General features: G+C 36.0%; 1 protein-coding gene across 2 annotated transcripts in view; it reads right to left on the bottom strand.

The window, feature by feature from the left end:
• PDCD6IP (programmed cell death 6 interacting protein) overlaps positions 1–25229 on the bottom strand; it is an 88571-nt gene that overhangs the window by 42967 nt on the left and 20375 nt on the right. The window contains exons 3-10 of one of the 2 annotated variants that reach the window (XM_077865916.1): positions 24559–24628; positions 20401–20528; positions 17596–17749; positions 14572–14672; positions 12201–12332; positions 4225–4447; positions 3084–3207; positions 316–493 (exon numbers count right to left, since the gene is read on the bottom strand). In XM_077865916.1, coding sequence (XP_077722042.1) covers positions 316–493; positions 3084–3207; positions 4225–4447; positions 12201–12332; positions 14572–14672; positions 17596–17749; positions 20401–20528; positions 24559–24628 — 1110 coding nt within the window. The remainder of the gene's footprint in view (positions 1–315; positions 494–3083; positions 3208–4224; positions 4448–12200; positions 12333–14571; positions 14673–17595; positions 17750–20400; positions 20529–24558; positions 24629–25229) is intronic. The other variant, XM_077865917.1, reaches the window with a different exon arrangement.

The raw sequence follows: 25229 nt of genomic DNA on the forward strand, positions 1-25229 counted from the left end.
ATGAAGGCTCTGAACAGTTTGTGTAATAGTAATTTCTCACAGTTTATCAATATTACATCATGGTCACATGATTGTTATGTATGATTGTTGTATGATTGTTATGTCCATTTATATACCCATAAGACATGTATGAACTCATTCTCAATCAGAATGCCTCTAAAAGCTGAAAGGCAGTTCCAGGCCACAGTAAATTCATCAAGATGGTGAGTATTACCCTATGAAATCCAACAGAAGAAAGCATCCAGTCCTAATCCCTGCTGGACACCAAGGGGTAAAACAGTTTTTACTTGAAAAAACAAATCTCTTAAAACATACCTCATCTAATATTTCTCTATTTCTTTGTAGTAGTTCAGGTAGCTCTTTGATCAACTGATCAACAGTCTGGATGCCTCCTTGTTCAATCACAGATGTAGACTTAGTCAATATAGACTGAGGTACAGTATCTCCAGATACATCTTCAATTGCTGCTGGAAGATTAAGGGAAGCTAACACCCTGAAAAGATGAGATACTGTGTCATCTAAAAGTCTAAATCATCTTTAAAACATTCATCTCCTATGTATCGTAATTAATAGCAAGAATTAGCACCCCAAAAAGTGGATTACCCTCATCAATGGAAAAATAAAACAAAGATAAAGGAAAAAGTAGAATATCAGTGTCTGACAAAATTAAAACAAAACTGTTAAGAAATAAGTGCACAATTCAGAATTTAAAAACAAAAGTAGGGGCGCCTGAGTGGCTCAGTTGGTTGAGCATCTGCCTTTGGCTCAGGTCATGATCCCGGGGTTCTGGGACCAAGCCCCACACTGGGCTCCATGTTCTACGGGGAGCCTGCCTCTCTCTCTGTCTCCCTCTCTGTCTCTAATGAATAAATAAAATCTTTTAAAAATAAAAAATAAGAGCAAAAAGTAAGAAATAAAAATTAAAAAATACTAGCTACCTTGGACTCACAGCTCAAACTTAACTTCTTCCAGTCTAAGTAATTAAAAGTCAAAAATTCTATCTTAAAAAAACACAACCTTTTAGAGGCTGGCTCTAAAAGGTTGGTTGCTCGGATGGCTTAGTTGGTTAAACATCTGACTTCAGCTCAGGTCATGATCTACAGTTCTGGGATTGAGACCTGCATCGCACTCCCCACTCAGCAGACAGTCTGCTTGTCCCTCTGTCCTTATTCCCCCCTACCCACTGCTCATGTGTGCATTCTAATAAATAAATAAAATCTTAAAAAAAAAAAATTTAGGGGCTCCTGGGGGGCTCAGTTGGTTAGGTGTCTGCCTTTGGCTCAGGTCATAATCCCAGAGTTCCGTCACCAGGTCAGGCATCAGGCTCCCTGCTCAGCAGTGAGTTTGCTTCTCCCTCTGCCTCTCACCCTGCTTCTGCTCTCTTTCTCTCTCTCAGATAAGTAAATTTTTTAAAGAAATTTTTAAAAATACAATCTTTTATCATACATCTGATTGTCCCATTGCCACTGACAAGTCAGAAACAACATACAAAATAGTTGTAATATCATGTCATCTAAGCAGAATGTCAAAACTACACAGTCGAATCTAGGTATTAATCACAGAATCTTCATCAGATGTTCTCAGTTTTACAACACAGTAATAAATATTCTGTCATTACATTTACACAATGGAGGGGATATTAGAGTAAACTTAAGTTTTCTTTCTAGAAAAAGAAAAATGAGGTCAAAATCTATGCATTCATCAGAATTAAAAACATGAAAAAGGAAAATAAACTAGGGAAAAAATTCTCAATGGCATATATGTGACAAAGGACTTGCTCTAAAATATGTAATGAACACAAAAGACTCAATTTAAAAGAATGAGCAAAAAATTTCAATGGACACCACACAATGGACATATGAATGACTAATAAAGCACATGAAGAGTTGCTCAACGTCATTAGTAATCACCGAAATGTAAATTAAACCCCAATGTGATACTGATACACACACTAAAATGGCTAAAACTGAAAGGACTGACAATGCTACCAAGTGTTAAGGTTTCCTAAAAAGTGCAGGTGGGAACATGAACTGGAACCACCACTTTGGAAAACAATCTGACTATTCTGCATGAAGTTAAGCATACACCAACCACACAACTCTGCAATTCTAATCCTAAGTATCTACCCAAAGGAAATAAAACACATCCACACAAAAATTTGTACATCAATGGTCACAGCAACTGATATGTCTACCAACAATGAATGAATTAACAAACTGCTATTTAATCATAAAACGAAATACTGCTCAGTAATAGAAAGTATCAAATTGATCCAACATAGATGAATCTCAAAAATATTATGCTAATTCAAAGAAGCCCATCACATTTTGAGTATATGCTGTATGTGCTATATACACCATAAGTGTTGCATACTACATATACTATAGCAGTACTACAATGTACTATATACTGGAATATACATATAATGTAATACATATACTATAATAATTATATTCATATTAAACTGTATAAAAAGTAAAACTAAACCTAGAACAAGAGGGAGCAAACAGCAGTAGCTAAGGGCCAGGGGAAGAAGGACTATGGTGAAAGAGGTATGAAGGATTTCTTAGGGTGATGGAAATGTTCTCTATCTTGATCATAGTGGTGGTGGTTACAGGAGTATGAACACTTATCAGAAAGAACTGAACTACACACTTAAAATGCGTGTATATTCAGTTGTATTTTATTGAAAATTCTACTTAAGATATTTTAAAAACCAATGAATTACTTTTTAGCCTTAATCCACAAGAAACAAAAACTGATTCAGAATACTGAATGTACCATGTATCTTAACTTAGAAGTTCATTTCTACTTCTCATCTCTCTCAAATAAATACCCCCTAAAATGCAAATTAGTGGTCAAAACTTCTCAGTTCATTTCATTAATCAAATTTATTCCAAATACATTTGCTAGGGCTCACTAAATATCCACAAGAAGTGTGTATGTGTATTTGCTATTTCATATTCCTTGATGTACAGCTCCGAACTCAAAAAAATAAAATGTTCATAAACTAGTTACAGAACAATCAAACAGAAAACATTAAAACTTTAGAGACATATTTATGGAAGTTAAGCTCTACGTACCCATTTGCCAAAGTGGTGGCTTCTCTCATCTGAGCAATTGATCTATTAACCAAGTCAGCTTTCCTCTGATTATAGGCAGCCAATGACTGCTGTACTGACACAGGAACCATATTTTCAAACAAATCTAAAATAAGGAATGAAAATTCCAACAAAATTTCAAGACAAAACTCCATCTGTAAAGTGAATACTCATATTCCTTTTCCAATATTCACATATAAAGCCTATAAATATATAAAAATCAAAACCATTATTAAAGGTACAATGAAGAGAATTTTTAGATGACTATATTCAAGGACAATGACAATGAAAACTTTCTTTTTCTCTGAACTTAATTTTCTTAACTTTTTAAGATGTGTTTGTCATTGACGTTTAAAGACCTTTGGTAAAGAAGACTTACACATAAGAAAATAAACTGTTCATCTGTTGATTAAACTGATTAAGTAGCCCACAGTGCCATGGATTAATTTCCATGTCCTTCCACCACTTCCTAGCTCTGCAACATTGGATAAATTACTTAAGCATTCTGTACATCAATAACCTCATCAGTCAAATGCAGATAATAATAGTACCTATCTCATGGGACTATTGTAAGAATATGAATTCTGAGCTAGTATCTGTACTTAGACGAGTCCCTGGCACATGGTAAACACATCTTGTTTGCTAAATAGAAATAAGTAAAATAATCACCCTTTCCCAATAACTTAAGAGTATTATTCTTAGGATCTCAATTAGAGACTATACATTGAATATATCTACAATATCCAAGGATATTATAACATTTATCTCATACAACCATGACTCCATAAGTTTATGTTTAAAATCATATTTATGAATGTTTACTTTTAATGGCAGAATCTTAACAAATGTTAACAAAATGACAAAAGCTTAAAGTCCAACATTACTCAGTTTCAAATTCTGACTCTGTTGTATACATATACATTATTACCATTTACTCTCCATCTTGAAATTTCACTATAGATACAACACTTACTTCATTTTTATTCTCATAATCATTTCAAACAACATGAATACAAATCATACTCAAGTATGCAATAGAAGTTATATGATTTTAGCTACAAAAAAAAAGATTAAACTGAGGAAAGATAAGTAAGATTAAAGCGTATCTGAATACTTGACATACCAGTGAATTTCTGGCTGATAGGTACACTGACTGGGGTAGATTTCACAAGTGTGGCTTTGCCAATAGGATCTAGATCTTTAAGGTCTGGAACTCGATCATGATAAATGAAGTCATTATCCTTCTTTGCTGCAGTAAGAGCACGGCTGATTTTGTCAGAAAAATCTTTCACATTGACATATTCATCATAGCGAGATGCCACTGTTTTAATCAATTCTGCCGCATGCTAAAGAGAAAATATTAAAAAAAAAAAGTTTTTTTTTTCTCAACCAAGGATCTAATAAGCATTGGTTTTTCAAAACAATCTCTAAGGACTTACATTTCCAGCAATGTCGTCACCAGAATAACCTAAAAATTATCCCATCACAAAATATAACAAGAATAAAAAATAAACATAGCAGGCATTCCTCTAAATACATGAGTGGATTCCAAGAAAGTAAAAGAAATCCCTGAGCCAATAAGTATAAATTGACACTGAGGGAGGCTGGCTGTCAAATACTTCTGTAATCCAAAGGACTAGTAATTAAAACACATTAAAAGAAGGGTGGCTAGGTGGCTCATTAAGTTAAACGTGTGAACCTTATTTTTAGCTCAGATGGTTATCTCAGGGTCATAGGACTGAGCCCAATTGTCAGGCTCTGTGCTCAACAGGGAATCTGCTTTCCCTCTCCCTCTGCCCCTTTCCCTGCTTGTGTGTGTGTGCTCTTTATCAAATAAATCTTTTAAAAACCCACGTGCATACACAATCACACACTCTAAAAGCTATCACGGAAACCTGAGACAGGAGTCTCGAAACACAGAGACATACCTATCTACTGACAAACATTCCCTTCACCACCTCACATGGAGGCAGGAACCTCAAATAGCTACTCCAACAGTGAAAGGATGGATCAGAACAAAATTATTCAGCCAACGGAGGAAGGCAACAAAGAAGCAGGTTTTTTTTTCAAAAATAAAATAGTATCATCAAAAACAACTGTAGAATAAAAAAATGAAATCAGACACAAAATTTAGAAAAAGAAAAAATGGTCATTTACAGGGGATGTATTTATATACCAAGAAAACCTTAAAAAAGTCAACTAAACTATTCTAAATAATTAGAGTGCCAGCTTAGATGCAAAATCAACAGAGCAAGGATGCCTGGGTGACTCAGTGGTTGAGTGTCTGCCTTCTGCTCAGGGCATGGTCCCAGGGTCTGGGATCAGGGATCGGGTCCTGCATGGGGCTCCCCACAGAGAGTCTGCTTCTCCCTCTGCCTGGGTCTCTGCCTGTCTCTCTGTCTCTCATGAATAAATAAATAAATAAATCTCTCATAAATAAATTTTTTTTAAAAAAAGAACACTACTAGAGGACCATTTCTCAAATCGGAAGCCTCTTGCGGTTCTTTTACTAAAATCAATCTCATTCAAATACAAGTAACCAAAAAGGCAGCCCATCTGCCCCAACACAAAGAAACCAAGAGAAAAAGGATGAAAATGAGCATATAACTTTCCAAAAGGTATTGAAAATTCACCAAAGAGATGTTGTCACAAAGCAGATGAAAACAGCATACTGAAAATACTAAAATACACTAAAAATCCTAAGGATATAATCATAGTATTGAAAGAACACACAACATGAACAGAGGACCAGATGGCCCAGACAGCAGTGGGTGAATAGCAAGAGAATGTGGAACAGGAACTGACAGAACTCAGGCAAGAAAATGAAGAAAAATTCAAAATCATTTTTAAAAAGATTGAAATATTTACACAAGTAACAAAAAAGGATAACAGACATCTTTTAAGAAACATGTAAAACAAGAAATTGAGGAAAATTCAATATGGCAGTCGGGGAGAGGGAGGCCATTATAAGTCAAAGATTTATTGAACACCAATAAAAAATAAATTAAAAATAAAAAAATAAAAAATAAGTCAAAGATTTATAAGACACATTGACCAAATAATGCAATGTGATGACCTGCATGGATCCTGATTTCCACAGACCAACTATGAAAAAACTAGAATAGAAAAAAATCAGGGAAAAACTAAATTAGATTTGGATATTACATTACTAGTATTAATTGTTAATCAGTATCAATTTTGTTGGGTGAGATGACATTGTAGTTTTAGGGTTTTTGTTTTTTTAAGCCTTATCTATTAGAGATAAGTAGTAAAGTACTTAAGAATGAAATAGGTGGGGATGCCTGGGTGGCTCAGCCGTTGACTTCTGCCTTCACCTCAGGGCGTGGTCCCGGGCTTGGGGATCAAGTCCCACATCAGGCTTCCTGCATGGAGCCTGCTTCTCCCTCAGTCTATGTCTCTGCCTCTCTCTCTCTCTCTGTGTGTGTTTCATGAATAAATAAATAAAATTTTTTAAAAAAGAATGAAATATGTGAAATACTCCAAAAAAATTAGAGGGGAAGGGGAAATAAATAAATGAAACACAAATAACAAAATACTGATAATCACTGGAGCTGGACAATGGACATATGATGATTCATACTTTATATATTTTTTTCAAATTTCCCATAGTAAATATTTAAATAAAAGAAAATTTATATAGAAGCATAAACAAGTAAGAACAATCGGGAAAATTCAGAAATGAGAAATAAGAGGTATCAGAAAATGAGAGATGATTATCAGGCATTAAAACATTCTAAAGAGTCAATGACTAAAATGGTGTGGAACTGAAGCATGAACAGACAAGCCAATGAAACACAATAAAAAGTTTAGAAATAGACCCAAATATATATGACAATTTTTTTTTTATATGACAAATTTAGTATGTGACAGAAGCAGACTCTCCAATCAGTGGAATAAGAAAGTCACTATAATAAATGGTTTGGTGACAAGTGGATAGCTATTTGGAAAAAGAAAAAATGGGATCCATACTTTACATATGAGGATAAATTTGAAGTGCATCAAAGATCCAAGTATAATATATAATAAATTACAGATGTATTATTCTATCAGCAATCTCATTTCTAGAAATTTAAGATAAACCTGCTGCTATATTCTAAACTGTGTCACCCTGCCCCCAAAATTCATATGTTGCCACTCTAACCCTCAAAGTGATGGTACATGGAGATGGGACTTTGGAAGATTATGTTTAGATGAGGCAGAGCCCTCATGATGGGATTAGTGCCCTTTTAGGAGGATGAGCCAGAGAACTTGCTCTCTCTCCTCCCCCCAACCCATGTAAGGACACAGAGAGAAGATGGCCAACAGTCTGCAAACCAGGAAGAGATCTCTCACCAGAACCTAACCACGCTGACACCCTGTTCACAGACTTTCAGCCTTCTCAACTATGAGAAAATAAATTTCTGTTGTTCAAACCCTCAGTCTAGGATTATGGAAGCCAGAGCTAAAATATGCACTGAAATACAAAATGCCATGTGTGCATAATTATTCACTGCAGTATTACTTGTAGCAAATCTTGGGAACATGCAAGTATCCAGCAACAGGGGACAGCAATGAACTGCTGTTTATACAATGAAATATAATTTAGCTCTAAATAAGAGTAAAGAAGGTATCTCTGTGGCTATTGTTATTATTATTATTATATTATTATTATATGCTACCAAAGCAAGCACTCTATTGCTATATTAAAATGGAGAGGGATGCCTGGGTGGCTCAGTGGTTGAGCCTCTGCCTTTGGCTCAGGGCATGATCCTGGAGTTCCGGGATCAAGCCCCGTATCAAGTCCCTGCATGGAGCCTGCTTCTCCCTCTGCCTAGATCTGTGCCTCTCTCTCTGTGTCTCTCGTGAATAAATAAAATCTTAAAAAATAATAAAAATAAAAAAATAAAATGGAGAGATCTTTAGGATATGCTGTTACATGATTAAAGCAAGACACATAATACTGTATGTAGCACAGTACCTCACATGTAATAACATGCATTGTGTGTATTGTGTATGCATGTGTATTCATTTGCTTGTATTTCAAAGAAAAAAACTGAAAGGATTAAATGAGAATCTAATGGAAATTACCTTTGGGGCAGTGGGAAAAAAGGATGGACGGAACAGGACGGAAGGGAAAGAGAAAGGGTAAAGTGTACACCTTATATGTATACCTATTTTTCCCAATTTTTATTTCAAAAACTTTCAAGCCCACAGAAAAATTGAAACAAAAGAACAATGAGTAACAACAGATACACACTTAGGTTCAACAAGTGTTACCAATTGGCCATATTTGCTTCATCACTCTTTCCCACTGTCCAGGAAGGGCAGTTCATGAGCCCTTCAAGCCCAGATACAATTTTTCTTGCCCCAAAAGAAAATCCCAAGCAAGTCTTATCTTCATTACTATTTTATCTGTTTTGATTTTTCCTGACTCTGTGGTTTTGCTTTTGTTTCTTATTTGCTCATGACCAATATTTCTTTTCCCCATTGCTGACAGCAATGATTGAAAGCTGGTTTCATAGTGTGACCATCTAATGATCTCTATCAGGTTCATGGGGTACCTCTGAGCCACAAACTAGAGAGAATATGATTGACTGGTCATTTTTTTTTAATCTATTTGTTCTGCCTACTTCTGAGCTCAAATCAAGTTAAAAAAAAAAAAAAAAAAAACTCACACCTGGAAAGAGGAACAGCCCTTTGAGATATGAATTTGTGTCCATATTCTATGGTTAACTCTTGACCTAGGACTAAAGCTAAAACCAAAGTCACAAACTTTTATATGTCTATAACTGAAAAAAGTCTATCTTTCACTGTTCACATTTGAAACAGTTTGCTTTTTCCAGAGGGGATTTTAAATGTTAAAATTTCTTTTTTTAAAAAAAGGTTTTATTTATTTATTTGGGAGGGGAGCATAAGAGAGAGAGAGCACACGCACACAAGCAGAGGGGAGGGGTAGAGGAAGTAGACTCTTCGCTGAGTAGGGAGCTCACTGTGGGACTCAATGCCAGGACTCCAGGATCAAGACCCAAGGAAATGCAGACATTTAACCAACTAAGCCACCCAGGTGCCCAACTATTAAAATTTCAAAAAGAATTCTAATGTGACTGGTTCATAAACACTAAAGAAGAGCTCACTTGAATAGTCCTAGAATTCCCAGAAAATAAAGGAACTAAACTTCTAATACTTACAATATGCTAGCCTGAAAAAAAAAAAATCCTACCCACAAAAACCACTTATTCAAAAAGCATTTTTTTTAAGATTTATTTATTTATTTATGATAGACAGAGAGAGAGAGAGAGGCAGAGACACAGGAGGAGGAGAAGCAGGCTCCATGCAGGGAGCCCAACACAGGACTCGATCCCAGGACTCCAGGATCGCGCCCTGGGCCAAAGGCAGGTGCTAAACCACTGAGCCACCCAGGGAATCCCCTCAAAAAGCATTTTTATGTAAGAATCTAAGTTACTGGGGACTGCCTGGGTGGCTCAGTGGTTGAGCGTCTGCCTTCAACTCAGGTCGTGATCCTGGGGTCCTGGAATCAAGTCCCGCATCAGGCTCCCTGCAGGGAGCCTGCCTCTCTCTCTGTGTCTCTCATCAATAAATAAATAAAATCTTTAAAAAAAAAAAAAAAAAAGAATCTAAGTTACTGGAATCAAAGTGAACTCTGGACAAATGAGATTATGTTTGAATCTGTGTTTTATTAGGAAGTATATCTTTCTCTGATTTTATCCGGGAAGTACATACATTTTCTCTTTTATGAGATTTAGGTTTCTTCCCCCATGAAAAGACTAATTAATCTGAACTTCCTAAATGTTACCTGTAGAATATCTTCTAATATCCACCCATATTTAAAGTTCCCTAATAGTCCTCTTCCTATCCTCTGCTTACCAATACTCAAAATACAAACAACTCATAGCAACAGCCGTTATTCCTGTTGTGAAATTGACCCAGATGTTACAGCAAGTTTCTGACAACCCCAATGCTGACAGTATGGACAAGTGCAGAGAAGACACTCTGTTGTTTACAAAATTTATAAATACAGTTGACCCAGGGCAGCCCCAGTGGTGAGAGCAATTTAGCGCCGCCTGCAGCTGGGGGTGTGATTCTGGAGACCCAGGATCAAGTCTCACGTCGGGCTCCCTGCATGGAGCCTGCTTCTCCCTCTGCCTGTGTCTCTGCCCCTCTCTCTCTCTCTCTCTCTCTCTCTCTCTCTCTCTCTCCCTCTGCCTGTGTCTCTGCCTCTGTGTGTGTTTGTGTCTCTGTGTTTCTATGAATAAATAAATAAAATCTTAAAAAAAAAAAAATACAGTTGACCCAGGGCACCTGGGTGGCTCAGTGGTTGAGCATCTGCCTTTGGCTCAGGTCGTGATCTCAATGTCCTGGGATGGGAGTCCTACATCGGGCTCCCCACAGACAGCCTGCTTCTCTTCCTCTCTCTGTCTCTCATGAATAAATAAATAAAATCTTTAAAAAAGTAAAAATAAAAAATAAATACAGTTGACCCTGTACAACACAAGGGTTAGTGGCACAGACACCCACAACACAGTCAAAAATCCACTATAACTTTTGACTCCCTCAGAGCTTAACTACTAATAGCCTACTGTTGACCAGAAGCCTTACCCATAAAATGGGGCACCTGGGTGGCTCAGTCTGTTAAGTATCTGACTTCAGCTCAGGTCATGATCCCAGGGTCCTAGGATAGAGCCCCACATCAAGCCCTGCATCTGGCTCCCTGCTCAGTGGGGAGTATGTTTCTCCCTCTCCCTCTGCCCCTCCCCCAGCTCATGCACTTTCTGTCTCTGCCTCTGTCTCTGACAAATAAAATCTTTAAAAAAAAAAAAAACCTTACCCATAAAATAAACAAATAACACATATTTTGTACATGTATTTTACATCATACTCTTAAAGTAAGCTAGAGAAAAGAAAATGCTACTAAGAAAATCACAGAGGGGTCCCTGAGTGCTTCAGTCATTTAAGCCTCCAACTCTTAAACTTTGGCTCAGGTCATGATCTCAGGGTTGGAGATGGAGCTCCTCATCAGGGCCCTGCACAAAGCAGGAGTCTGCTGGAGATTCTGTCTCTATCTCTCCCTCTGTCCCTTCCCCCAAAATAAATAAATTTTTAAAAATCAGAGAGAAAAGATAATGCATTTACAGTACTATAAAATATCTGCTTAAGTGGACCCACACCATTTAAACCTGTGTTGTTCAAGGCTCAACTGTATTACCACTGTCCTTCAAGCTATGGAACTGTATGTCCCAATTCAAACAAAGGCAAGGCCTCAAGTTAAGCACTGCACAGCCTTTCAAAAGTAATGGTAATTTAGATTATTTTATATTAAAACAAACACAGATAGGGATGTCTGGATGGCTCAGTCAGTTGAGTGTCCAACTCTTGGTCTCAGCTCAGGTCATGATCTTGGGGTCATGGGATCAAGTCCTACATTGGGTTCCATGATCAGTGAGGAGTCTGCTTAAGATTCTCTTCCTTTCCCTCTGTCCCTCCCTCTCTCACTCTAAAATAATTAAATAAATAAAATCTATAAAAATAAAAATGAATAGCAACCACAACACAGCCAAAAATTTGCTGACTCCCCTGGAGCTTAACTATTAATAACCTACTGTTAACCAGAAGAAGCCTTACTCACGAAATGGGAGTGCCTGGGTGGCTCAGGCTTAAGTGTCTGCCTTCAGTTCAGGTCATGATGCCAAGGTCCTGGGATCAAGCTCCACATTGGGCTGCTTGCTCAGTGGAGAGTCTGCTTCTCCCTCTCCCTTTGCCCCTCCCTGAGCTCATGCTCTCTCTCACTCTTACGCTCTCAAATAAATAAAATCTTTAAAAAAAAAAAAAAAAAAGGGATAAACAAAAGAACTGAATGCAAATTCTGCATGAATTTTTTAGATATATTTTACATGAAATTTCTAGATAAAATATAAGACTTCAAAAAATACCCAGCAAGTAAAGCCTAAAGATAAAAACAATCACTTTTCTCTGCTGATAGGGGCAATGAGTGGGAAAGTTTTTATGGGCAAACTCAGAAATCTCACTAAGGAAAAAAACAGAGAGCCAAGTTACTTAAATATCTATTCCTAAAACACTCACCTGTAATCTTGCAATCTCTTCTCCAAATTTCTTCTGCTGTTTTGCCAGGATAGACTGGTGGTACTCAGCATTGGCCTGCATGATACAGTGCTTTGCAGCCAAGACAGGGAACACCTCCTGGAAATAAAAATACTGACCAGGGGAGAGTCCAACCACACAAACCACCACAGACAACATGGGATGCAGGAAGAAAAAGGAAAAGGAGACAGAAATTAGAATTACCCCATTAATGGTTTAGAGATAGGTTAGTCATTAGGTGTAAACAGAGAAGACCACATGATTTTGCAGGAATTGAATTCAATGAGTTCAATTTTGTTCTTCCACTTAAAATTAAGAGGGTTTTTTCTGAACTGTTAAGTGAAGCCAATTTAAGTCTTCAATCAAGCCATGAAGTCAACATTTTGTTTACAAAGAAGAAAGAAAGGAAGGCATGCATTAGAAAGAGAAGGAGAACAGACATTCACAGAGGAATAACAAAAGCACAGGGCTTTAGAAGCTTTCATATGAGTCCTTACCCAGCCCTTAGAGTTAACTAAACCACCATTACTCACATATACTAATGAAAATGCTCTATAGCTGACTGTTTCATCATGTTTAAAAGACAAAAGATAGTAAATTAAGTTCCCACTTGAATTTATATCCCAAGATTTTTTAATAAAAATTCTTTCTAGCCATATAAAAATTATTTAGTATAAACACTAACATTTCAGATCACTCAAAAACACATAGCACAGACAAATGCACTAATATCTAACATGATAAAGTGTTATTTTGCCCTAATTTGTTCTGAAAAAAAGTCCAGTCAAAATCTATTTTAAAAGATCCAAACACATGAACCAGAGAAGCACTTATATTGGTAGATGCTCTTCCAAAATGTCAAATCCTAGCCTGCAACCTCGCTATTTTTAGGAAATACATGACATATGAAATCCAAGAAATATACTAAGCAATCACAATCTAGACGAAAAAAAATAAGACAATCAAAAACTCAAGTACTACCTGATCTGCTTTCCTGTCTCCCAGTGAATAATTTCCTAGCTTCCTGGATCTCTATTTGCAGATATTCCAGTTTTATAACTAGAATACGAAAATACCTTATGAGCTTTATTAGTAAAAAAGCAAAAAAGACATCTAAATCTCAAACTGTACTCATGCCAGTTCTCAAGGTAAGGCTGGAGCAATTTTGTATTTAAACAGGAGATTTTCAAGGAATACCAGGAATGCTGCAGAAGTAGTTTCCAAGTCTTTGAAGGTGACATTCTTCTCTCCGTGACACGACTGAACTAATGGCCCAACAGGATGTAACGGTACACTGTGCAGCTGAACATGAGGTCTTTCAGATGAAAAAAAGGTGAGAGAAGATCCCAAGGCTCTTTTCAGGAGTAACAGTATTAACATCCAAGAGTCCTGGGCAAATTTCTACTGATCTCTTGGTGTATTTTAAATCTCCAGGAATTCCTTCACATTAATTCCTATTCTCTGACTAAACTAATTTGTGCTATTGACATATTTACATGTTTTACTTCACTACAAAATTGTCTGCAATTTTATAATTTACAAAGATTTCTGAATGACTTATATATCAATAAATTCTATAAAAGATCATCTAACAAAAGCCATATGCTATTATACACATAAAACTAATTACCTGAACATTTCTGAAAGAGTAGTTAAAACATACTACATTTCACTCACTGAATCTGTAAATTCCCTTTTTTAACCATTCTGAGTTTGTTACTCTAATCATCTACTTTGTCAGTTACAAATGATCATCACTGACTAGTCTTTTCAAATGCCACTTTGGAAAAGTTTACATTAAAACAATTAATACTTCCCGTGATGTGTAGTTTAAGATGGTTGTTTTCCTTAGCTGTCCAATAGCAGCCCAATTTTCTATCCCTGTTGGCAAAACTTAATTCTAATCAAAATACTGGATGAATTTTTCTTTTCCTTTTGTCTTTATGTCTGTTTTTGTGCTTTAAGACTCATCTTTAAGAAAACAGGACAATAATTAAAAGTGTGACTAATCAACATGCTCAAGTATTCATGCTCGAACCAAATCACCAATGCATCAGAACTACGCAATGCCTTCATGTAAAAATTATTGGAGACAGAGGTTCAAAAATTTCCAGAAAGAGTTTTAGCTTGGAAAAACAAGTTTAGTAAAGAGTATAAACAAAGGCATCCCCTAAATATAAAAGAATTTTTATGCATCTTAAATTTAAAAATTATTTCTGCATTCTCAAAAAGCCTCTCCTAAAATTTCAAGTTTCTTTATAAAACATAATTTTCAACACACCTTTTATACACAAAAACATCCAAGTATTTCCACATGCAAATTAACCAAGTGTTTACAAAAACAATAACTGACCTTGGGGAGAGTATCTTTGTACTGACACTGTTTAAAAGCATCACCAAAGTAATCTGCAGCCTGATTAGCCAATTTCGCTATGATGGCATCTTTCATTTTATCTGGAATAAAATATTAAATTGACCGTTATAATTTAAATAAATATAAAATAGTCTGATATATCATGATAACTTAGTGTAACACTGAGATCACAAGTTTGTACATTTGCCTTAAAAAATATCCTTATCGTTGAAATCAATTCTTCTACATAAAATTTAACTAATTCATAAGCAAATCCAGGGTCAGAAAATAGATTAGTGGTTGCTACAGGCTAGGAAAAAAGGGGGAATGGTGACTTGAGTTTGGAGTTTGGAGTTTGTTCTAAACTAAACAAACAAAGTTTGTTCTTTGGTGATGATAATATTCTAAAATAAGAAATAGTGGTGATCGAAGGCAAAAGAAACAAAAGCAAAAATGAATTATTGGGACTTCATCAAGATAAGAAGCTTTTGCACAGCAAAGGATACAGTCAACAAAACTCAAAGACAACCTACAGAATGGGAGAAGATATTTGCAAATGACATATCAGATAAAGGGCTAGTTTCCAAGATCTATAAAGAACTTCTTAAACTCAACACCAAAGAAACAAACAATCCAATCATGAAATGGGCAAAAGACATGAACAGAAATCTCACAGAGGAAGACATAGACATGGCCAACATGCACATAAGAAAATGCTCTGCATCACTTGCCATCAGGGAAATACAAATCAAAACCACAATGAGATACCACCTCACACCAGTGAGAATGGGGAAAATTAACAAGGCAGGAAACAACAAATGTTGGAGAGGATGTGGAGAAAAGGGAACCCTCATACACTGTTGGTGGGAATGTGAACTGGTGCAGCCACTCTGGAAAACTGTGTGGAGGTTCCTCAAACAGTTAAAAATATACCTGCCCTACGACTCAGCAATTGCACTGCTGGGGATTTACCCCAAAGATACAGATGCAGTGAAACGCCGGGACACCTGCACCCCGATGTTTATAGCAGCAATGGCCACGATAGCCAAACTGTGGAAGGAACCTCGGTGTCCAACGAAAGATGAATGGATAAAGAAGATGTGGTTTATGTATACAATGGAATATTAGCTATAAGAAATGACAAATACCCACCATTTGCTTCAACGTGGATGGAACTGGAGGGTATTATGCTGAGTGAAGAAAGCCAGTCGGAGAAGGACAAACATTATATGTTCTCATTCATTTGGGGAATATAAATAATAGTGAAAGGGAATATAAGGGAAGGGGGAAGAAATGTGTGGGAAATATCAGAAAGGGAGACAGAACGTAAAGACTGCTAACTCTGGGAAACGAACTAGGGGTGTTGGAAGGGGAGGAGGGCGGGGGGTGGGAGTGAATGGGTGACGGGCACTGGGGGTTATTCTGTATGTTAGTAAATTGAACACCAATAAAAAAAATAAAATAAAAATAAAAAAATAAAAAAATAAAAAAAATAAAAAAAGAAATAGTGGTGATGGTTTCAAAACCTTCAATATATTAAAAAACAATGATTGTAAATTTCAAAAGGGTAAATTTTATTATATATGAATTCTATCTTACTATAAGCTGTTATTTTAAAAGAAAAAAAAAAACTATTCCAGGGGTACCTGGTGTCTCAGTCGGTTAGGCATCTACATTCAGCTCAGGTCATGAATCCCAGAGTCCCTAGAATCGAGCCCCACATCGGGCTCCCTGCTCAGAGGGAAGTCTGTTTCTCCCTCTGCCCCTCACCCTGCTCATGCTCTCTTCTTTCTCTCTCTCTCAAATAAAATCTTTAAAAAAAAAAAAAAAGAAAGAAAGAAAGAAACTATTCCAGTTCATATTCCTTTCACATGATGACTGCTCTCTTATTTTCAATTCCTCTGTACTTACATATTCAGACCATATCCCAATATCTCACACTAACTTACATGCCTTCTAAGAATTGTTTTTATTCCCTCATTCACAGGACCAGGGACTCTGCCCAGATGCTCCTTCTTATTAATTACAACTAGTTTAAAGGAGATCTCTTCAAAGAAACTCTTCTTGACTAATTAATCTAAAATTAGCATGACTTCCCCTACATATATCCTTACTCAGAGCCAAGCCACCAGTCATTATCACATAATCTACCTTATTTTCTTTATAGCAATTACCTCTCTTTAAGGGGTAGCCCAGGTGGCTCAGCAGTTTAGCGTAGCCTTCAGCCCAGGGCCTGATCCTGGAGACCCCAGGATCGAGTGCCATGTCAGGCTCCCTGCATGGAGCCTGCTTCTCCCTCTGCCTGTGTCTCTGCCTCTCTCTCAATCTCTCTCCTCCTCTCCGTGTCTCTCACGAATAAATAAATAAAATCTTTTAAAAAATAATATAATTAAAATAAAATAAAATAAAATAAAATAAAATAACCTTAGCCGGGATCCCTGGGTGGCTAAGCAGTTTAGCGCTTGCCTTCACGCCTGGGGTGTGGTCTTGGGGACCCAGGATCGAGTCCCACATTGGGCTCCCTGCATGGGGCCTGCTTCTCTCTCTGCCTTTGTCTCTGCCTCTCTCATGAATAAATAAAATATTTTAAAATAAATAAATAAAATAAAATCACCTTAGCTTATTTCTTGCTTATCATCTTCCTCACACTAATGTAAGCTTTCTGAAAATAAGAATCCTGCTTGTCTGCAACCTTCATCTAGAGGCTAGAGCAACGACTGGCACACAGTAGGTACCCAATTAATATATGCTGAATGAATGAATTTTTGAACCATTACAAACCTACATAAATACTATACCAGAGTTTAGTGGTGTAAGACAATAACTATGTACTTCATAAAATGCTGCAAATACAGCCTACATTCATAAATGTTTATTTGTACCACCTTAATTTCAGAAAAGGAAAGTTGAAAATTTTCAATAACCTATGTGTCAAGTTCAGAGAATAAAGCTCTACATTGAACATATTATATTCTAATCACCTTCCTTTCAAATGCAACAAAATTGAAGAAAAATTAGAATTACCTCTTGTGGCTTTTAAAAAAAAAACTTCTTGGGCCTGTGCCAACATTATAAGACTGAGGGTCCCAACAGTATCTGGAGATATGTCCACAGTCGGCTCTCGATTTAAGGCAGATAAAACTGTCTCCTTAATATGTAAAAAGGCACCACTAGCAAACTAGAGGAAAGAAAAAAGAACTTCTTTAAAATCTACAGAAACTCAGTAAGACAATTTTCTGTTACACACAAGTCATTTCAAATGTTAATTTAGTTGAACAGTTACTTTTTTTAAATTCTTATATTGTTACAGATCTAAAACATCTGACCTACAGACAACAAGGGTATCTTTCTAAAGTGCTATATAGTTAACAGAAGATCTAACAAAGATTAAAAGTACATTGCAGCAAAGAATACAGTAACTTTAGAGACAAATTGATTAAACTTATTTTTAGATATACTTCCCCAAGCCTAACATGAGAACAGAGGCACGGATAAAACATTATTAAATGCATTTAGTACTTACTTCAGTCCCAAACAAACTCATCTGTCAAATAATTAAACATGCCATACTTAGGGAAAACCTCAGATAGTATAGGTACCTAGTACTCTGAAGAAGAGCATTATTATCCACTACTAATGATTCTTATTTGGCTTTCAAAGGTCCCTAGTGAAATGTTCCCCATCAGATTTCTTATTCCCAATTATATTTTGCTGAGATTAACACAAAAGTAACTGCTTTTACTAAATAAATGATTCGGGAAAAAGTAAGACATCAGCCTGGGATTAAAAGATATTGTGGGTTATATAAAGAAGCAACACAGAGATGACTCAAGGTTAACTGTATTAAAAGTGAAAATCATGTTTTCTACAGTCATGAAATATCTTATAAAACTAGAACAACTGCAAGAGGTAATGACCTGAACTTGCTCAATCAACTAAGAAAATCACAGACTAGAACAGCAAGTCATCCAGTCTCTCTCACAAATCTTAGAAGTGAAGGCCCACAGAAGTTATTAAAGAACATAGCCAAGGACACACATCTTGATGGAAAACAGCCTAAACAAGCCTAGGGTCTAGGTGTTCTTACTAATATCACTCCTCCATTTCCATCACACTAGATGACCTGCTATGAATCACAGAAGTGACTCCCAGAATGGAATGTCCTTAGTAATTGAGAATGCCCTCTAAGATATCACATGCCAATTAACTGAGTTACAGTAATAGAAAAGTAAATAATTAAATTTACTTCATTTTAACATTTTAAATGTTTGAGGCCCTTTACAGCCTCAAAAAGAAAAGGTACATGCATCATGTTTGTCATCATGCCCATTCAAAACTGCATGGCAAGCCACAACGTGGGGCATCTTGTTTGCTTAAAATGTATTTTCACTTTCTTAGAAGAGCATTCCTCATCTCACCCATAAACTTAAATAACAGGAAAATTCAGACTCTACCTCTAGGACAAGCAAATTCCAGGGTCAATGAAAACACTGGAAGCACCACTTGGAATTCTGTAAAATTTGGAATCAGAACACCTGAAACCCCAATGAACCACTTTATTAACTCTCTGACCTCTCAGTCTCCTTGCGTGTAAAATGTGAATGACAATATGTAACATGAATTAACAAGGTTTATCTGACAGTAATGTACATGAGCACACTTTATAAATTACAACATAAAACATGAAAATATAATCATACATATCACTTAGCAGCAACTGTTTATACTTTAAATGAAAACCAAAATAAAAGTTAGTTATATACTGCCACAAAATATGCCATATTAGTAAATAATAATACCTAAAATCTAAATTTAGCTAACTTAAGAACATTACATATCTGAATACATTTAAAAAAAAATATGACCTCTCCAAGTCTCAGAGTTAAAATTTTCTTAGTAAGAGGTCTTAACTTTCACGACAATGGTGAAATTTTAGATGTGTCTCACTCTAAGAAAAAAAAGTATTAAAGTAATGTACATTTGACTCTTGAACAATAGTGGTTTGAACTACACAGATCCACTTACATGGGGATTTTTTTCAATACAGTACAGTACTGTAAAAGTATTTTCTCTTATGTATTTCTTAATACAATTTTTTCTCTAGCTTACTTTTTTTTTTTTAAGATTTTATTTATTTATTGATGAGACACACAGAGAGAGAGGCAGAGACATAGGTAGAGGGAGAAGCAGGCTCCCTGCAGGGAACTCGATGTGGGACATGATCCCAGGACCTCAGGATCACACCCTGAGCCAAAGATAGATGCTCAACCACTGAGCCACCCAGGTGCCTCTTCTCTAGCTTACTTTATTGTAAAAATAAAATATATAATACATATAATATACACAACACATGTTATTGGACTGTTTGTATTACCAGTAAGGTTTCTGGTCAACAGTAGGCTATTTAGTAGTTATGTTCTAGGGGAGTCAAAAGTTACAGTGTATTTTCGACGGTACAGGGGGTTAGCACCCCTAACTCCCACACTGTTCAAGGGTCAATTGTACAAAATTTTTAAATGAGGTCAATTATTTAAAGGGGATTTACCAAGATCTTCATCTCATTCAATCATTTGTTCTCCCAACATTTGCTAAGCCCTTATTATGTGCCAGGCACTGTGCTAGGTGCTGGGTATACAATGGTGAGGAAAAATAGAGCTAGCTATAGGTAAGTAGTTTAAGGGTTTTAAAGTATTAATCAATTCATTAAAAAGGGCATTATTTTTCAAGGAAATATCTGTGTATAAAGAAACATCTACAAACCTAAATACAAATTATTTTCAATTTAATCCAACTTAGTGTTGATCATTACATGGTTACTTTTCTGCATACCTGGTAATGCTTAGCAGCGATTTTCAATCCTTCATCATTATCCAGGTTCTGTTCTGCTGCAATCTGGCTAGCTAAGGCTGCACAATTGAACAACACACAGCTCTTTTCATATCCTAAGCTTGCAAGAGCTGTAAAAAATTAAGAAGGAAAAATTTATCAGATTATTTTTCTAAAGAAAATGAATGTTTCAGAGATTGGCTCTCACAAAAACAAGTTTCCAAATCTGTTTTCTCACCCAAAATAGTGCCCATATTTCTAATGTTGTCCTGCCAGGCACTTATTTCCACAACAATATTCCCATCATCTAAAATTCAAAAGGTCAATGAGTTATTCTTTTCCTCCCTTTAAGTCCACAATGCTGTTAGGTTCCAAATGAAAAGTCATTCTCTGTCAATTGTCACTTAAATTCAAATAAATTACTTGTTTTCTCATTGCCTCCCTCAAAATTCTATTCTCACCACATTCAAACCAGTTCTTCACTACTACAAACCTAACCCAATGCAAGCACCTCCAAGTCTCACTCCCTTATGCCAATACATCTCTCAGAAGGCCAGCAGATTATGTTGTTAAAATACAACTCTGATCAAGAAACTACACACTTCACATCCACTGGGACAGCTACTATCAAGAACAGTAACAACAAAAAACAATTGTGAGCAGACATGTGGAAGAAGTGGAACTGCTGTGCACTGTTGGTGGGAATGTAAAACACTGCAGCTGCTGTGGACAACAGTATGACAGTTCCTCAAAAAATTAGAAATAAAATTCCCATATAATCCAAAAATTCCAATTCTGGGTATATACCCAAGGAACTGAGAGCAGTCACAAAAAGGTACACCTGTACACCTGTAATCATAGCCAAAAGGTAGAAGAAACCGAAGTGTCCACTGATGGATGAACAGATAAAATGTGGCATCTACACATAATAGAATATTATTCAACCTTAGAAATGAAGGCAATCCTGTCACATGCTACACCATGGATAAGCCTTGATGACATTATGCTAAGTGAAATATGCTGATCACAAAAAGACAAACTTACAGGCATACCTCATTTTATTGTGCTTTACTTTATTGGGCTTTGCAGATAATTTCATTTTTCACAAATTGAAGGTTAGTGGCATCAAGAAAGTCTATCAGTGCCATTTTCCAGCAGCATTTGCTCATTTTGTAGCTCTGTGTCACATTTGTTAAGTCTCACACAATATTTCAAACTTTTTCATCATGATTATTATATTTATTATGGTGATCTGTGATCAGTGATTACAAGTCACAAAAGCTCAGAGGATGGTTAGAGTCTTTAGCAACAAAGTTTTAAATCAAGTTATATACAGCTTTTTAGACTGCACACAACAATCTGCAATATAGTATAAATAACTTTTATGTGCACTGAGAAACAGAACAGAGCTTTACATGTGAACAAAAATAGATTTCCATTCTCCTTCTTAGTACCCTAAAATTACACAATATTCCAATGAGTGGATAACCCAGGCTTTATTTAACCAACACATTCCTGAAGGATACTTAATCCCAATACTTGCTACTGGAGATGCCTTGATGAACTACTTCCTGCTCTATTTATGCTGTTTTTTGCTTCCCACTTCTTTCAGAAACTTGGTTCATCACTTAATCTATTTCACTTAATACCTCCTAATTCTGCCATCTGCACCTTATTCTCAGCCTGTCCATTTGGCATTAAAAATCCTTTTTCTTGATCTGGTCTCCCTCTCAGCATAATGCTCCATTGTCCTTAAATCTTTACTGCAAATTTTCTGAAATGACCAATCCATATTTGCTGTTTCCATTTCTTCACTTCTGTTCCACCCCTCAACCTCATGCAATCTGGCTTCTTTAACATGCACCTAGTGGAACGTCTTTCATTGCCAAATCAAATGACTTCTCCAACCTTACAAGATTTTACCTCTGCCACAATAATTCTGTCAATGATGTTCCAACCTGAATGAATATTAGTGACCTGGAGGTATTTTCAAAGATACTAATTCCACTGACGTACCTTGAAAATTCCTATCATATCTGGCATTTTGTATCTTTACATCTGTATCTTTCATATAATTCCTCAGGTAATTCTAATGTGCAGCCAGGTTCAGGAAACCATTAAACTACCTGACCTTTGAACCCCTTCTGGTACTCAATTCCATGTCTCTATTTTTCCCTGGTTCCTCTGAGATCTGAAAGCTTTTTCTCATCCTCCTTCCCAGGATGCTCATCCCCTGTTTCCCTTGAATGTTATATTCCCTAGCTCTGGCTTTTACATTTTCCCCAATCTATAGACTAAAAGAGGAGATAGATTTATTATCATTTAATGATAATTGTTCCTAAATCTAGGGTCTCTACCACTTTTGAGTTTTAAATCCAGTTTCCAAATGCCAAAAAAAATGTCTACCCAGATATAACACAGAAAAGTCTAACTCAACTTGTCTACTGGAAGGAATAAATATTCAAAGAGTCAAATCAAGTTATAAATCTGAGAGTCAACCTTCAACTACTACTCTTTTCTGAAAGATAGCAGACCCAGTTAGTTTCAAACTCTGAAATGTCACTCACACCCACTCCTTCTCTGACCCACATATAACCACCTTGTCTAAAAAAAAAAAAAAAAAAAAAAAATAACCACCTTGTCTAATCTCATTAACTCTCACCATGTACCTCACTGGTTCTGTCTGTATCCTCTAGTCTCTAGAGTTACGCTTTCTGGAGTCACATCCCACTTCATTAAATCCTTGCCTTATGACCTTAAAAAGTCACTTAATCTTTCTAAACCAGTATGTTCAACTAGTAGTAACAGTGCCTTTCTTCATTGGGCTTTTGGAGAATTCAGTAAGATAATATGTGTGACGCCCCTTCCATAGTGCCTAGGCGGAATAAGGACTCAATGAACATTAGCTATTAACATATAAGAGAAGAGTACAAATTCATAGTACATTTCCAATTCTTCATAATCTACTTTTCAATGTCTTCACCCTCCATGATCCTCTATTCAACCTATAGTTTTGAGCCTTAACAATAATTACATTAATATACATTATATATAATTTGTACTGTAGGTTATTATATTATATACTCTATAATGCATACATACTATAAATGTTACATGTAATTATGTATAAAAAACAATATTACTATTATTCACTGCAGCTAATATTTATTGTATACTCTTCTAAAGACTTCATGTGTATTCACTCATTTAATCCACACAAGGACCCAATGAGATAAATAGTAGTTCACAATACTATTTATTCCTCACTTCAAAAATGAGAAAATTAATGCACAGAGAGGTTTTTTTTTTTAAGATTTTATTTATTTATTCATGAGAGACACAGAGAAAGATGCAGAGACATAGGCAGAGGGAAGAAAAGCAGGCTCAATGCAAGAAGCCCAATGCAGGACTAGATCCCGGAACTCCGGATCACGCCCTAAGCCAAAGGCAGATGCCCAACCATTGAGCCACCCAGGCGTCCCGATGCACAGAGAGGCTAACCAGCCAAGCTAGTAGATCAAAAAAACCTTCACTCTTCTGACCTTTGGTTATAATATTCTACCTGTAATGTTATTTCCTAGCTGGGAAAACAAATTCATCCTTCAGAGCCTAACTCAAACATCATTTTCTTTCAACAAGCAGAATTCATGTCTTCCTCATCTATGTTCCCATAACTTTGTTCATATACACATGTATACTACACACTATATTTTAGAATGATCAGTTGTCTTCCTAGACAGACTGAATACAACTGTCTTATTCATTTTTATTTTTTTTAATATTTTATTTATTCATGAGAGAAAAAGAGGCAGAGACATAGGCAGAGAGAGAAGCAGGCTTCATGCACAGAGCCCGATGTGGGACTTGATCTCAGGACTCCAGGATCACGTCCTGGGCTGAAGGCAGGCGCTTAACTGCTGAACTGCCCAGGCATCCTTGTCTTACTCATTTTTATAACTAGGACAGTGCCTGGCAAGGCATAGGCTCTCTACAAATATTTGGAAATAACATTAAAAGTTGAAATGAAAAAGAAAATAAAATATAAAAATTTTTATTATTTGCACAGAGTTGTTAGGAGAGCAACTTCAAAAATATTGAAATATTCTAAAATAACATGTTTAGACCAAGTCTCTTATTATTTTTATAAAAATAATTACATACCCAATTTTACAGATCCTCCAAAAAGTGAACCTTTATCAAAAGCATCCTTCCAGGTAAATGTCAAGCAGATCTTGATAGAAAGAGAGAAAACAGAAAATTACCTTACCTTCCTGGATCTTATTAAATATTAGGTCTTTTGAAGAAAAATACACAATGAAGAAAAGGATCAATCTTGTCAAAATATTATCCTCTCTAGCCAAGTAACTCCTTTCCCTTTTCTGGGACCATAAAATTTACTTTTTTAAAAGTAAAATACTGGCACTAAGATATCTCTAATAGCCATTCTGCCTCAGTAATTATACACACATTATTCCCTCCAGAAAACAGTATCTTATTCATCTTTACAGCATACAATGGCTTGAACAGAACAGAAACTTAAATGACGGTAAAATAAGCCAAGAGAGGCAAAGGCAACAAAGTCAGTACTACAAGTTTCCCAGAAGATAAAATTAAAAACTATTCCATGATGACAAAGTAGGAAAAGCATGACCTTTGGGAGAATAAGAGGAGATAATATTTCTTGATTTGGGTTGTACTTATACATATATATTCAAGCTATACACATGATATAGTCACTTTTGTATGTATGCTATATATAAATAAAAAGTTGATTTAATTAAAACTGCATCTCACTCTGCTTCTAAAATATTCCAAACATAAAGGTTAAAGAG

This window comes from Canis aureus, chromosome 22 (assembly GCF_053574225.1).
Source record: "Canis aureus isolate CA01 chromosome 22, VMU_Caureus_v.1.0, whole genome shotgun sequence".
NCBI lineage: Eukaryota > Metazoa > Chordata > Mammalia > Carnivora > Canidae > Canis > Canis aureus.